Raw genomic sequence first — 15,906 nt, 5'->3', positions numbered from 1 at the left:
ATATAGGTACTTCAGATGTTATATTTCTAGACCCCGAAATAGCATTCAGACAATTCAATCATATCAAAAGTTATCAATGCGGAAATACGGTTGTGATTTTTTGGGGGACACAGGCCTACTGTATACACAGGAAAGTCATGTGCTGAAAGTGAACTGGTCACTGGCCAGTGGGCCAGCACTAGTTTTGACCTCTGAATTCCTCTCCTCTTGCTCCCTGCTGGCTGTCTCCATCCTCCCAGTGTAGAGATCGGTGGTTACCACGACGATGACGTCTCATCGTAACGAGATGCATCTGTGTGCCTCACAGCTGCTTAAACTCCATGACCGTCGCTCTGCTGGGGAGGACGACCCAAACTCCAGCCAAAAAGAAGAGAAGAAAAATGATTTCATACCGTTTTGAGAAATTGAGCAGCAAGAAAAGAAAAATTCTGCCCAGCAATCAGCGGGAATGTCACTTGTGGTTTGTTCAGGATCAGAGGACAAAGGCCAGTGGCTACCAAACAGCACGGCGTGATGCCCACAAAGTCTCGCCGCATTTCGAAATTAGATTTTGTAATGTAATGCGAGGCATTTCCATGATTACAGTTTGGCGTAGGTATACCAGTTGCCCGCTGCACAGTGGCGGTGCTTTCAGCTCATGACATTTATGTACACCTTGTGCTTCTTTTTACATGTTATGTGCAGATCGACAATGCTGCACATTATTCTTGGTTGCGTTGGTATGTCTGTGCTGAGGATATTGTCGAGATTGTGTTTTACTCTTACCTGTACAATCTGTCGAAAGGCAAACTGAAATATGGCAAGTGGGTGTATGTGAGATGAAAAGAGTCTGTTTTTTTATGAATTTGCAGAGATCTGTTATGGAAATTTAATCATTCCATCCCAGATTGCCACTTTCTGTAGTAGAATTTACACAAGACCCACCAAAGTTGCCTTAGATATACAGTGGGTTAAACATTTGCCACACTTATGTCTTTCCATTCAGACAGTTTCTGCATAAGCTGCTTGGATATTTGATGATAAAAGAAATTATCACCCAGAGGTTTTGTTGGTGTAAGTTCACTCTAACGGTAAAGCATGTTTGTTCATTTGTGGTATTTCAATGTACAAAAAAAAAGTCAATTTGTAGGGATTCTTTCAAATATGACTGTATAATGTTAGGAAGAAAGTTCAGGGCTCCCCAAAATGTGTTGGTGCGCACGTTGGTTCTGACCCCCTACAAATAAGCTTTGAACCACGCCATCTCCATTAAAGTGATGAGAAACTGTACAAACAAGAGAACCGGCCGCAACAAGTTGCCATGACTACGTATCTACTTTCACTCTATCTTGTTCGGTGTGTTGTGTGCAACAGATTGGTAATGCAGTTATGAAACTTGAGAGGGAAATGATGGAACTAACTGTAGAACTTTGGTCAGGAAAGAGAAATGCTCGGAGAGAAACAAAGTGAAGTTGTAGGCCTACAGGATTCCACTAAGGAAAGGAGGGGCTTCACAGCCGGTGAATCTTCTCAGTTCTTGGATGTAAGGTGGTTGGTAGTGGAAAAAACGGTACCGGGTGTGTTCGTCTGTGAGTAATCCCTCCTCCCAGTCTACTCCCACTTCTGTCCTCGTCCCTATGATCCCATCTACCCTTGACTCTTGGGTGTCAAAAGACAAACACGGCAGCTCGACCCCTGTGACCTCAAAACATCGCTACTGAGACATCTAGGTTACGTTTTTCAACTCCAAAGCCTATACATGTAGTGACAGGGTATACACTGTATGTAAGTACACAATGATTGGCCTACAGTTTAATAATGCAGTTATTACCCAAAATTGTGCCGTCCATGAGACATCTCATTCTTATAGTTAGAGCTATCTAGGCCTTCTTTTTTTTTTTGGGGGGGGGGGGAGGGTTTGACTCCCCATCTTCCTTTGTTGTTTTTGTTTTTTGCACGTCATTCCAGAATGTCACTTTTTCATTTTTTCTAGGGATTGATATAAGAAAGTTGGATGTACTATAAGTGTGACGTATAATCTGTAGCGAGATGTTATTCATACTGGTCACTGGTCCTGTTCTCGCCCTGAGGGCGCTTTGAAGTGCCAGGCTTAGTGACGAACTGCCGTTGAACTTTCTCTCCACAGGCCAAACTCACTGCTCGGACTGCCTTGTGCTCTCGATCTATGTTCCCCCACTATGACTGTTTACATTTCATCAAGTCCTAACTTTACCTGCCGTGTGTGCCACCTGACCCCACCTAAGTCAGGTTATACCAAGTCTATTGTCAAGATCAATGCACACTGAAAAAAAACCCCAAACCCTTCTTTTCTGTAGCCTGACTGTAGAAGACATTATCATCTGCTGTATCACAGTGCCAGTTTTTCATTAAAATGATCCGCCGAGCACAGGCTGATTTTGCTATAACACACCTTTCCCATAGACACCTGCCTGAGTATACTCGGCACTACTCACTAGTCTTCAACGGGTTAAAGGGAAATTCCATCCTGATTTTATGTTGCTTTTTAGGAAAATATAGGCCGAATGAGAATTCTTACCTGACTAACCACACACACATACACACACGCACACACAAATATTGCTGACAAGAAAATGTCCACTTTTACAGTATTATACCGTAGGCTTATATTGTACACACACACACGTACATACACACGCATCTTAGTCATGTATGTAACATGTCGCGCATATAATTGGCATATATGATTGACTGACCTTAGAGCTTGTTACAGACCTGTTTTTTGTAGGTCACCTGAGCCGAAGGCTCAAGTGAGCTATTGCGATTGCTCTTCGTCCGGCGTCCGGCGTGCGTCGTCCGTCGTGCGTCATCCGTCGTGCGTCATCTGTCGTGCATCGTCCGTCGTGCGTAAACTTTTACATTTTCATCTTCTTCTTGAGAACCCCTCGACCGATTTTCACCAAACTTGGCAGGTAGCATCCCTAGTGGGAAAGGATCTCAATTTGTTCAAGTGGGCACCATATTCCACCTGGGGGGCCTCAGAGGGGCCCAAACCCCCCAAAATTAAAGAATCTTAAAAAATCTTCTTCTTTAGAACCAGAAGTGATAGAGCTAAGTTAATACTATGAATTAGTACATTAATGACAGTAGTTTCAAGTCTGTTCATGGCGGAATCAGGGGTGCCCCCCTTGGGACCCAGGGAGGGGTCCTAATAGGGCCCAAATTGTATATTTTCATCTTTTTATTGAAAATGCCATTATGAATTTTCATCAAAGTTGGCAGGTAGCATCCCTAGGGGGAAAGAATCTTATTCCCATCAAATGGGCACCATGCCCCACCTGGGGGGCCCCAGGGGGCCTAGATTTGGACCAAAATTGTAAATTTTCATCTTTTTCTTGAAAACCTTATCACCAATTTTCACCAAACTTGGCAGGTAGCATCCCTCGGGGGATAGAATCTCAATTCCATCAAATGGGCACCATGCCCCACCTGGGGGGCCTCAGGGGTTCCACTCCCCCCCCCCTCCTGTAAGGAATCTTTACAGATTTTCTCTAGAACTGGAAGTGATTCAGCTAAATTAATACAATGAGTCAGTATATTGATGACTGTTTTTCCAAGTTTGTTCATTGGAGAATCAGATGTGCCCCCCCCCCCCCCCTCCCGCCGGGACCCAAGGAAGCAGGATTGGGGGGGGGGGGGGGGGTGTCCAAATGTGGGCCTAAATTTTCATCTTCTTGCTGAAAACAACATAATGGATTTTCATCAAACTTGTCAAGTAGCATTCCCATAGGGATAAGATCTCAAAGTGTTTGAATGGGCACCATGCTTTCCTTGGGGGGCCCAGGGGTCCAAACCTCCTAAATTAATGAATATTAAATAATATTTATTTCTAGTTCTAATTAAAAGCGATAGGGCTCTAAGTCTTTTTTCCCAAGCTGCATAATCCAACATTCTATAAAGTACAGTTATTTGGCAGGTATTTTTACCCGTGCGATTGAATATATGTAAATGGACACCATGCCCCCATTCTCAAAGCTACCCCTACCCCAAGTTTCCAATGTTCTCAGGTAAGAGTCTGCAAGAATTCAAGGAAGGTGAACTTGCGATACTCTGGTGAGCGCGTGACCCCCCCCCCCCCCCCCCCCCCCCCCGGGTCTCTTGGGGTTTTTTTTTTGGGGGGGGGGAGGGTTGTTGTAGTTTGTGCTGGTGAGATTTGTCATTGTAATGATTATGACATAATCTCTCAATTGCTCATGAATTAGGAAAGTATTAGCAAAGCATGAAGGACCTGTATCTTTGCAAATGGGATGTTTAGGCAGGCCAAACTTGTACCTATAGAGTCAGAGATCCCTCTTAAAGGGATAAACCCTTGTGGTTTAGTATACTTTTCTCTCCGTGGATAGCATTTTGTTCAGAGTTTTGAGGTACTCATCTGTATCTGTGTAATTCTCATAATCCATCGTCCAGAACTCTGGCCATTATCTTCTCAATGAATGGGGGTCAGGCTATCCAGTTTGCTAGAGCTTGTTAATCCGCTGGGATCCTAATGCTCAGGTAATTGTGCTCCCCCAGCGGGACGCCACGCTCGTGACAAAAATACTTAATTTTCTGAGGAAGAAATGGTACAATTCTGATATCAAAGAAAGGGATGGTGGGGGGATCTTCAGGCCTGAAAGGACCAAACAGCTTTGCAGTAAGTGATATTCCTTCATGAAAGGATGAAGACTCCGGTGTTTTATGGAATAAGGTGTTCCTGCTCAGTCAAGCTTGGTGTGCGCCCCCCCCCCCCCCCCCCCCCCCACCTCTTGTCTTTAAAGGGTGTGTACAGTTCTGGTCGAGGTGAGGATTTAGCTTTTAACGTTTTGCTAGATATTCAGAAACCACTCTATGAGATGTCAAAGAGCATGCAATTCTAACGGGTATCAAAAGTTTATTTGACGAAAATCGGTTTTGAAATGGCTGAGATATCCAAAAACAAGGTGAAACAAAGAGATCCTAATAAAGATGTGGCATGTCTCCTTTTATTATTATCACTTTTTTGGATAACTCAGCCATTTCAAAACCAATTTTCATCAAATAAACGTGGAACCCTTCTTTAAATTACATGCTCTTTCATATTTCATATGAGGTTTCTCATTATCTCACTTAGAAATGTTCAAAACATGACTCCCTTACCTAAACCAGTACTGTACAGTCCCTTTAATATGAGCGGTTGTTATTTGAACATGTGTAGTTGCTGCTGGTGAGATTTGACGATCGTGAGATCTCTCAATGGCTCACAAGCTAGACGGTATTAGCAAAGCATGAAGGACCTGTATTGTGTTTCATATGGGATATTTAGGCAGTCCAAATTACCTAGCGATCCCTCTAGATACCAGCCAAGATCCAGACCAAGAACCCAGCAGTAGAAAGGATGTCTACTGTGCTTTATGGAATCAGGCATTCCTGCTCAGTCAAGCTGGCCATGCCCCCCCCCCCCCCTCCTCCCCCAAGAAAAGGAGACAATTGCTCTTGTGGCATCATTACACTATGAGAATGACAGAAGTACTTCTTGGTGAAATTACCAGTGTTGACGACACTCACACCACCATACCCATCCTGCCTCCTCAAAAGGGCTGAAGTGTTAGTCTGGGGTCCAGGACCATGGATTTGTGATAAAGAAGGTGAGATATTTACTGCAAGAACATCTTGTGCAAGTTCCCCCATTCCTAGGACTGGACTAGCTGGAACAATGATGATATGTGGTATTAAAATACATGGATCATATCGGTGATCATCCACTCTTGGAGGATGGTTTTACCTTGCTGACAGTCTGCAGCAGGCATCGGCAAATTCATGGCATTCCTCTTATTTTTGTGCGAGCGATGTGGATGAGCTTGGAGGAAAACTTGGACCAAATGCAAGTCATTCAAACACTTTGGAAAATGTCTGCGGAGGATTGCGGTTGACACAGGAAGGGCAGTTATCCTCAGGTGCAAAGCAAATTCCTTTTGTGCACCTGGGGAGATTAATACCCACTGTTTGATGACGCGGAGTCTGTGGATGTTAGCGCAAATGTGTTACCGTTTCAGGTGCATCACTTCTCAAGCAAACGCTGTATTTTCTTGGATCTGTAGAATGTGCACAAACTCCCCTTGCAGTGACAATTCCCCGGTAGTCTTTTGGTGCCTGCCATCCTAATTTTCAGGTAAACAACAGTCAGCTGCTAAAAAGTAACTCAGTTCGTAACAGATTGCAAGACAAACAGACATTCCCTCTTTGTGTATTCTGCAGGGTTTAAGTCCTTCCTTGTTTCTGCCCCCCTCCAATTTTCCTTTAAAGTGATGAAAGTATGATATGTTGTGAATTTTAAAACAGCACATTGAAATTAGTTTTTATTGTGACTACATTCCAGAATCAAAATTTGGGAATGTTTGTCCCTAAAGTTGTTGTTGTTATTTTAAAGATCGGAAGAAGAGAAAGAGAGAGAAATGGGGCCCTATACAAATAATTTGCCCCAGACAGCACTTAAACATAAACCAAACATTATAGATCTTAAAGAGATATAAACAAGAATATTAAATGCATACCAAGTCTCCTCGAGGGAGCTCATATCGTCTCCACGAGGGAGCTCATGTTTTCTCCACAAAGGAGCTCATAAAGGTATTCACATTGTGCTCATCTGAAATTCACTGGGGCATTGTGTACTATGCTTCTTTTGCGTTTGTACTCATGGAATTGAAGCGTCAACAATAAAGTTTTGCAGTTTCTTTTGAGTGTATCCTTAAATTTTTGTGAGACGAGAAGATGGAATAGGGTTTCTGCAAACCACAAAATCAGGTTTGCATTGCAATAGGTTGAAACAAAGAAAAAAAAACAACAGAGTGGATATATATGCATGTGTATTTCTATCATTAGCCAAGAGTTTCCACCATCATTTCTTTTTTTTAATGAAAAATATCTTTGTAGGAAAAGCTTCCAAAATGGCATCTCCTCTCTTACATCTTCACGCATACAGTGTTCTGCATTGGTGTCATGGAATGTGCAGTTTCATTGTGTTTGCTTGGTCTTCAGGAATTCTTGTGTTTTTATTATTTTGAGAATTGTTTTCTTCTTGATTCTCATCAGTCTTTCCATAATAGTTGCAATGGCAGACATCCCAACCATTCTGAATTTGGAGGAAAGAATCTGCATTTTTACCATTCCCTGCTTTTGTTTCAATAGGATTTTCCTATTTTTCTTGATAATTGTACTACACACTCCTATGGAAACTACTCTTTCTTTCCTATTTTTGAGCCAGTTCATCCTCATTTTTCAGTTAGGAAGGTTGAGAGGTCTGCAATAATATTACATGAGGAAATGTTTATGTTTTCTAGTGCTGAAACTGTGATTGGATGTGACAGATATCCTATCAAGCTGGGAAAATATCTGTGTCTTAAAGCCTTGATGTGCCTTTTGAAATTTGTCGAGAGCGGATCCAGCGAGTTCATCAACCTACACTGAAACAGCAATATAGACGGATCTCACTGCCAATGGGGTTTACAGTCCTCAACTTTATTTGTGCCAGTCAGAATCTATCAACAATTTTGTAAAGTAATGACGTCGGGAGAGTGTATTGGTATTTAAGGCAATGCATGCACGTAAATTGTACCACGGAAAATCATGTCAATGTAGATTTTTCTCCCACCTGTTTCATCATGTGAAAGATGAGAGAAGAGTTTTACAAAGTGCTCCTATTGTATCTTCTCTTCCTCTTCTAGCTTTTTCTCCCGCCCTACCCCCCCCCCCCCCCATCTCTTTGACCGTAGAATGTAGGAGATACTCATGGGTCAATAATCCTGTGATGTAATGCAGAGGGGCAACAATAGTAGTGGGCTGCATTAAAACTGGAATACAAAAGATGCTGCATGGTTGCAGCTGTACCTCAAGTGCTCTTCTGGATCAGTGCCATTGATCGCAGTAACATATTTCTAATACTTTTTCCCTTCCTTGTATGGATTCGCAAGTTGGTGCTGCAGCAGACCAATTCATCTCGTTAAAATACAGCAATCTGGGCCATGGAATCAATACCATAACCCAGATATGTGACCAGCACATTGACCAGCTTGTCGTGTTTGTGTGTGTGCGTGTGTGTTTGTTACCCATCTTTTTTGACCGGTTTTGTTGGTTTGGTAAGGTGTTTTATTATAATTTTTAGGCCATCATTAATCGAGGCAACTGAGCACCACTTGAAACTTGTCGCTCTTTCTACTTTGTAAGATTCCCCCGCAACATGCAGGAATCTTTTGTTTGTGTTTTGTTGTGAGATGTACATTTTTTTTTTCCAATAATAGATGGATTCTGTAATATGTTACAATTTGTGGATGTTTCTTTTCTTGAACAGCCAAGTAGCAAAAGCATTTCATTCACCTGCTCTTTCTCATTAGTCACGTCAAGGCAGGAATTCACATATTTGTTGCTAGGTAGGGCAAGCCTCAGGCAAGCTGTGTGATTGTTAGGCAAATTTTATAAACGAAGCATGCATAAAATCTGAATACATTCCAGAACTGGTTTATTGTATGATCCATTTTCTTGTGTAGTACCCAGCTGAGTTGGGTAGAACATTAACTGTGCCTGACAAAAACTGGGCTCCAATCTTTACCTGTGAGTTTCTCTTTCTCTCTCATTTTCCCTTGCAGGTGGATGCTGTGATGTGCCACCGATGAGATGCGCCTGATGTCTCACCGCTCCTGCTTCCGCACCCTCCTGCTTCTTCTGGCGACGTCCTCCTTCATCACTTTCACTTTCCTCCTGCGATGCCACAACAATGGGCAGCAGGAGGGGCGTGCACAGGCGGAGCTCCTGGTGGACGCTCGGAGCAACGCGGTCGCAGTGGGCGTGGTCGGTCGCACCGTTGACGCAAACAGCGCTGACTCGCGGCCCGAAGACATCTCATCAAGGCGCCGCATCGCGGAGCATCACCAGGACTCCGGGGGATCGCTGCAACCGCAGCATCAACCGCAGCAACAGCGGCAGAGGCGCCTGGAAGAGTTCAGCAACGACGCGCAACGGCCACAGCAGGAGGAGCAGGGGAGCAACCATCAGCAGCATCAACAGTTGGAGCAGATAGCAAATGATCTGCAACAAGTAAACGATCCACAACAAGATGAGCAGCAGCCATTTGAACAGTTTGGTGATGATCTGCCGGAGCAGCAGGAGAACCCATTGGAACTTTTCGGCAACTACCCACAGCAGCCGGAGCCGCAGCTGCAAGAACAGTTCAGCAACGATCAACCGCAGCAAATTCAACAGCAGCAGCGACACTTGGAGCAGATCAGCAATGACCAGGATCCTGCCGCTCACGTCTACAAGGAGATGGACTGTTTAATCAACGGTGACTACACCATCAAAGGCCACGCGGAAGGTAGCGAGGTGTACCTTCCCTTCTCTTTCATTAGGAAGTACTTTGAAGTCCAGGGTCAGATTGTCCAGTCGGACGGAACTGAGCACTTTGAGTGGCAGCACAGCAACGCCAAGATTTATTTCCAGCAGCCCTACAAGTCGGACGGTCTCTTCATGTCGTTCAACCATTACAACGTGGAGGCCCGGAATCGGGTGAAATACATCTGTGGTGTGGAGGGTGAGTATAAAACCATTTCTGAGCACCCCTGTCTTTCTCAGAAAGGAAAACTTTTATGTTTTTCTGGACTCGGTCACTCTGTCATGACCCTTGTTTTTTGTTTATTTGTTTGTTTGTATTTGTTCAGGATGTGCAACAATTGTAATAATTATTTTGTTGCATTAAACAGCTGAATATTCTTCATCTGTGGTAAAAGTGGCTACTTTGAATTACCATAAGTCCTGCTAAGAATAAGACCTTACTCTGTTGTCACAATTTTGTTAGGTGAGAGGGTAGGGTAGATTCAAATGACATTGATGTTTGTTCAGAGCTGCTGCTAGCCTTATCTCCTTTGTGATGGTAGCATTCATACTTTCTGCCATATTCATACAATCTATACTAACCACTTCTCCATTTGACTTTGTTTTGTATGAACACCAGATAGATTGTCTTATACCCCATTCATACACAAAGTTGGACCCAGGAGCGCTCCTGAAGTGCTTCGACTGAGTTTGTTCATACAGAGAATCACCGTTCAACCAACAAGACCACTCATGAAGTGGCTGAGAGGGGCATAAAGTGACATAGTAACAGTAGGGTGCATAGGAACTTCTCACATATAAATTAAGTGCACAGCACACACCACATACCACTTTTGGATCATTCGAAATGATGGTGACTGTTTATAAAAGGTTTGGAGTGTTTCAGGAGCACTCCTGAACCTAGCTCACAAGAGGGGCATAACTGCAGAGCGCTCAAGGGCTTCAATTGTCTGTTCATACAGAGTTTAGAGGGCATCAGGAACACTCCTGGAGTGCTCTAGATGCCCTGTATAAATGGGATATTAGTCTGTGGCAATATACATGCATGTGCTTTATTGACATGAGTTTGTCTATTTATACTCTGTGACACCTGTAGGACTTTTTCCCAGTGCTCTATTTCTCAGGGCTTGTTATTTTCTTTGCCAAGACACATCTTTATCCCTCCCCCTTTCACATACACCCATCTTCAATGGTTCCCAGGGGTGGTGCTTAGCCCTGTTTTTCTTCTCACTGGCCATTTGGGGCTCCATCAAGGGCTTCTTTAACATTTTCTCATGTTTGAAACACTTTTCAACTCCCACTATCAAAACGTGTTCGCAAAGCCCTTTCAATCTTGAGTTATTGTGTCTATCATCTCTTGTCGTAAAAGTTGAGAGGAACGCCTTGTTACTGCGCACATCAATTGCGCAGTTACAAAACATGGTCACAATCCATTTACGTGGTCTGTGCAATGTGTCATTCTATCTAGAGTATTACGCCTGTGTGTCAGTGTACTAGCCAATTCTTACCACCAAAGCATCTTAACAGAGAGGTTGTTTGAATGTTATTGCGGTAATGTCATGGTGATGTCAGGGAAATTTAGTACCTTACCTAAAGCGACCTGGGTTAGAATTTGACAAAACTTACTCTGACAAAGTGCGAGCAACCTTTGGCGTCTCAACAAGCAAAATGAATAAAGATTGTCTGGATGTTGTTGTGGTAAGTCTGGTTCGAAAGGCTGTGTTTAGTTATGATGAGGTATTAGTATGGAGCTAAGAAAACCAGTGAAAAGTTGTCTTAAAGGGTATTGATCGAACAATTTTGTGAGGTAGAATCATGATCCTAAGCGGCATTTTCAGGCGATGGATAAATGCAACCATGTATTCAAATGCGTTTAGAAACGGCAATGTGAAATGCCATTCAAAGGGTGACTTGAAATGCGATTGAGACCATCGATCACCTTTCTGCAAGCAGATGAAACTTTTTCTTATTTTGGAACTTGTTTCTCCAAGCTGCCAAAGTCATCTTCCAGAAGGGCTTATACTACAGACACCATCGGTTACAAATAAGCATGTGTAGATAAACATGGCACCCCAAGAATTGCATTTCAAACATCGTTAGTAAACGCCATTTGAAATGCCTTTTGAAGCGTGATTCTCTCTCGATCGCAAGTTAGATAAATGCAGTCGTAAGGGGATAACCAGTGAGAGTGTGGCCCTAAAGGGATATCCGCCACAAAGTTAAGTTGCAATGCTTGGTGAGAGTGCTGCTGCTGCTTCTGCTGGAAAGAGTGGAACACTACCTGTGCGTTGCTGATAATGACGACGAGCAAAGTGCGGTAATTGGCTGATTTATGGCAAGCGTGACAAGAGGGAGCACTCTGGAGGCTGTCCCAAACAGCAAGCAACTTTTTTAAACAACCAGCTGACCTCTGCGGAGACGAGAGGTCATGGGGTCACCCGTCATCAGTAGGGAAGCTCAGAGCAACAACGATGGGCATACATGAGGCATGATATTGCCAGATTTGTTTTTTAAAACATGTTTTCATTCATTGCCTACCTGCACAGTGGGTGGAGAAAACAAAAAAACAAACAAAAAAACCAACTGTAATGTAGGGCAAAAAAAAAAATTAGTTGTGAGTGTGCCTCAAAGTATCATCATAAAGCCAGAAATTTTATCACCTCCGTGATTCCCGTGTCTTGCTACCGAGAGCATGCCTGCATTTAACCCGTAGCTTGATGAGACAGGTTGGATGGACTCCAAATGTTCCGAGGAGTTCCTTTATAGCTAGGTACTCCTCTCACTCGCCACTTTGGGTGCATTCTGTCGGCACGTGGTATTTATTTATGGAGATGTATGGCTGTACGTGTCAAGTGTCACTCCCTACAATGCGAGGACGCTGACGGAGGTGGCACATGTTTTTGAGTGCGTCCCCGCTCCCGACTATCGCTCGCTCCGACCCACCGATACGAGAGAGAGAGAGGCGGTAAGATCCTCTTAAGTGCAGTGCTACGGGGAGGATGGATCCTGATGAAATCCCTTCAGAAATAAATAAATCTGCCGACATCAGGTACGGCCAACTCCAGCAAATACGGGTCGACTCTTATTTAGCCTCATGCAGCGCCATGCTCCATCGGTACAAAGTGCTCCCCATGTCATGATCGTAACATCGATTTGCGAAAAGTGAACATGAATACCTGAGATTTGCCAATGAGGTTTACCTGATTCTGTTTCACAGTCGTTGTGAAGTAAAGCAGTTTACAAACACACACGAGTCCACTGCAAGTCACTTCATGGGGTAAATAGTATTTTGTGAAGTAAAGCTATTGTCAGGTTTTTAGTTGAAAATGAGAAATATGATCTCTCGGGCAAAACCTGCTCCCACATACCCATACCAGCATAAGTAATTTTTTTTTTTTACATTTTCTTATATATCATACTCCTCATTTTTTAAAGGTTTACTTGTTTGTGATCTCATTGATCCTATGATTAACTTGCTTCTCAAAAGTACCACATGCTTGTGATACATTTGGAATTCACACAGTGCATGCCAAATACTTTGGAACATTAGGCAGTAAAACCCCATACAATCTTGTTCTTGTTTGTCCTCCAATCTATGACCAGGTGTAAAAGGTCAACTTTCCTTTTTTTATTTTTTTTTTAAGTCGCGAATCCTTTTGCAACCAGTATTTAGAAGAAAAAAAAAATATTACTGACTGTTGCCAGTACCTAGTTTCCCTTCCTACATACCTCAGGTTCATGTTGAAATGTGTTCAAAAGCCTGTGGTCATTATAGGAATTACATACCTAAAAACAATGTATAGATTAAGATGATCTACTTCGGATATAAGTGAATGTTTTCCTGTTGAGACATTGATGGTCTACTCCAAGGCATCGGTGCTATCTGTGACGTGCAGACGACTAAATGTGACCGTGCATCACAAAACCAACAAAACAGTAGCATGGCCTGATATCAAAGGAGGACTGAATATGGATGGAATGGGACAGGCTAGCCATATGGCATGCCGTTTGCCCAATAATTCTGAAAAACCTAATGTATTGCCAGAAAACCTCAGTTTATCATTCAATAAATTAATGTTTTGGTGACAAACTAAGTTTATCACTTAAAACACTAAGTTTTGCATAATAACTCTCGATAAACAGATTTTGTTTCCCAAAAAATGTCTTTACCAACTGACAAATTAAGTTTTTTGGTGATAAACTAAGTTTGTCAGTGGAAAAACTAAGTGTATCAGCAATAAACTGCATTTTCAGAATTATTGGGTGAATGTTATGCCATACCCGCTTCATTTCATTCATTGCAAAGAGCAGGGTGCGTAACCAGTGAAGTGGACCCCATGGAAGACCATCTAGTGCAGCTGGATATGGGCTATCCGGCTGTCTTGTCAAGATGGTAAATTGAAAGCAAAGCAAATAGTCACATTACCAAGAAGTTCTTGAAGAATGTTATACAGACGAGGAAGTTCTGATTACCTCTTTTTTTTTTAAATCCTCTTCCTGTCCTCTCTAAATGAGAGAGAAAGAGAGAAGTAGAAAGGTAGAAAATGTTTCAAGGAGGCCTTGATCGTCTCTCCATTTAGGCACCATGTAGGCCTACATCTTTGAAAGTCATTAATATGATGTGTCTGCTGTCCAACCTTCGAACTGGTAGAGGCTTTATTTGTGTGTGTAGAAATAGCTCTCATTTAATCTGTCTTTCCTCTCTCTTTCTCCCCCTCTCCCATTTGCTCTTTGTGTTGAGTGGTCATCTCTACAACCTCAATTCCTTCGTTCTTTCGTTCCTCTTTCAGTTCCTCTTTCAGTTCCTCTTTCAGTTCAACTCAATTAATTTTCCTCTCACCACACTTTGATATTGGACTATACTACTTCTCTACTTCTCTCCTTTTATTTAATTTTTTTTTTGCCATTTTCATTTCTCTTCCTTCCTTTTATCAAAGGATTATTTGCTAAATTTGTAAAAGCTTTGAAAAACCTCAGTAGAAAAAACACACACTTTCAATTGTACATGTATAGGAGAAAGTTGGAAAAGATTGAAACAGTTGATATCTGACTATATTTTTTCTTTCAAATTCAAAGTCGTCCCAATCAAATCAGTGACGTACAATGTATTTCATACAGAAAAAAAAATGGTACTCGGCCCATGCTATTATTGGAAATGTGTATGAAATGGGATTGGGAACTGAAGTCTTACTCTATATTTACTTCTGGATTATAGACATAATATTATAATGTTGGCCTAGTGTAGTATTTACCTTGCGTTATGATGAAAGACATGTCTGTGTATCACTGAGAACCGACTCAGTTTACCTGTGTGCAAGGCTAATATAGCTATTAAGTCTCTTCGGCCATACTGATAGTTATTATTCAATAGCGATGTTTGTAACAATTTCACAGACTATTAAGAATGTGTAGAACTTCCAAACTCAAACATTTAGGAACTATGAGATTAGCTTGACAGAATTCTATCTATAGGGCCTACATGGGAATTGACACAATGGCCTTGTCCCAAAGCTAAATTTGTTTTTAACTGCGAGTGCTGTAGCCAACATTTTTCCCATTCATGTAGACCATCCAGAAATCACTGACTGTGGACTAATATTATTCAAGTGTTCTGAAATGGGTTCATTTTAATAGCCAGAGCATCATGTTTGTTTGTTTGATTGTTTGTTTTGAGAACAGGAAATGTCATTTAAGAATGAAATATATATGTGACAGATATATGGTCGCAGTAGAAAGAAGTCCTCAGTTTGTCTGAGCTTCTGAAGATAACGTACCATCAAACTGTAATACATGTTTGTGTGTCTTTTGATTTTGCATCTGCAGTGTATCAGCAAATTCAGCTGATGAAAAAAATCTATAGGCCTACCATCAAACTAAAGTACCGCTTGCACATTGTGAGAATTTCCAAGAATGCATGCCAAGCATTGAATTGATGCAATCTGGATGGAGCAGGATTTTACTGGTGTATTGGTCCATTGACCTTTCTGGTTTCTTGAGTTTGTGCACTTTGCGTCGGAGTATGATACTTTTACTGAGAAGGTGCCTAATGGCTCGTAATTATTTGTGCATCAATTTGTCTGTTTTTATGCATGTCACTAAGTATCATGCACTACTACAGTGATACAAATAGATTTCTTTTATGATTCTGCTCTTTAGACTGTACATGTCTTTACAACTGTTCTATTCATAGATGCTATATATGTTGCTAATCGCTTTTATCGTTATCATCACGATTACTGTTATTATCATTATCAATTTATAATGGTTATTGATGTTTTTATTTGTATTGCTTTTATCATTAACCACTTCATTGACAATTCATATTTGCCAGTGACTATAACTAAATATTAAAGCCATAACTTGACTAATTTTGATTGTTCTTCACGCTTTTTAGATACAAAATGTGATGTAATATAGGTACTTTCATACCACATATCAAGACAATTTGAAAGAATATTTTTTTTTATTTTTATTATTATTTTTTTTTCAGTCATCACATTTTTAAAAATTCAGGTCGAGGAAATCAAGGTCCATTGATGTTTTCCCATA

The 15,906-nt window shown here is 41.8% G+C and overlaps 1 protein-coding gene across 1 annotated transcript in view; it reads left to right on the top strand.

The window, feature by feature from the left end:
- Positions 1 to 15,906, top strand: part of LOC139724413 (D-glucuronyl C5-epimerase B-like) — a 91,094-nt gene that overhangs the window by 40,012 nt on the left and 35,176 nt on the right. The window contains exon 2 of the mRNA XM_071635559.1: positions 8,616 to 9,556. Coding sequence (XP_071491660.1) covers positions 8,644 to 9,556 — 913 coding nt within the window. The 5' untranslated portion in view covers positions 8,616 to 8,643. The remainder of the gene's footprint in view (positions 1 to 8,615; positions 9,557 to 15,906) is intronic.

This window comes from Diadema antillarum, unplaced genomic scaffold (genome assembly GCF_040938485.1).
Source record: "Diadema antillarum isolate AM-2024a unplaced genomic scaffold, OU_Dant_1.0 scf00000212, whole genome shotgun sequence".
In the NCBI taxonomy this organism is placed as follows: Eukaryota; Metazoa; Echinodermata; class Echinoidea; order Diadematoida; family Diadematidae; genus Diadema; species Diadema antillarum.
The sequence above is the reverse complement of the archived record's forward strand: the minus strand, read 5'-3'. Positions and strand labels throughout refer to the sequence as shown.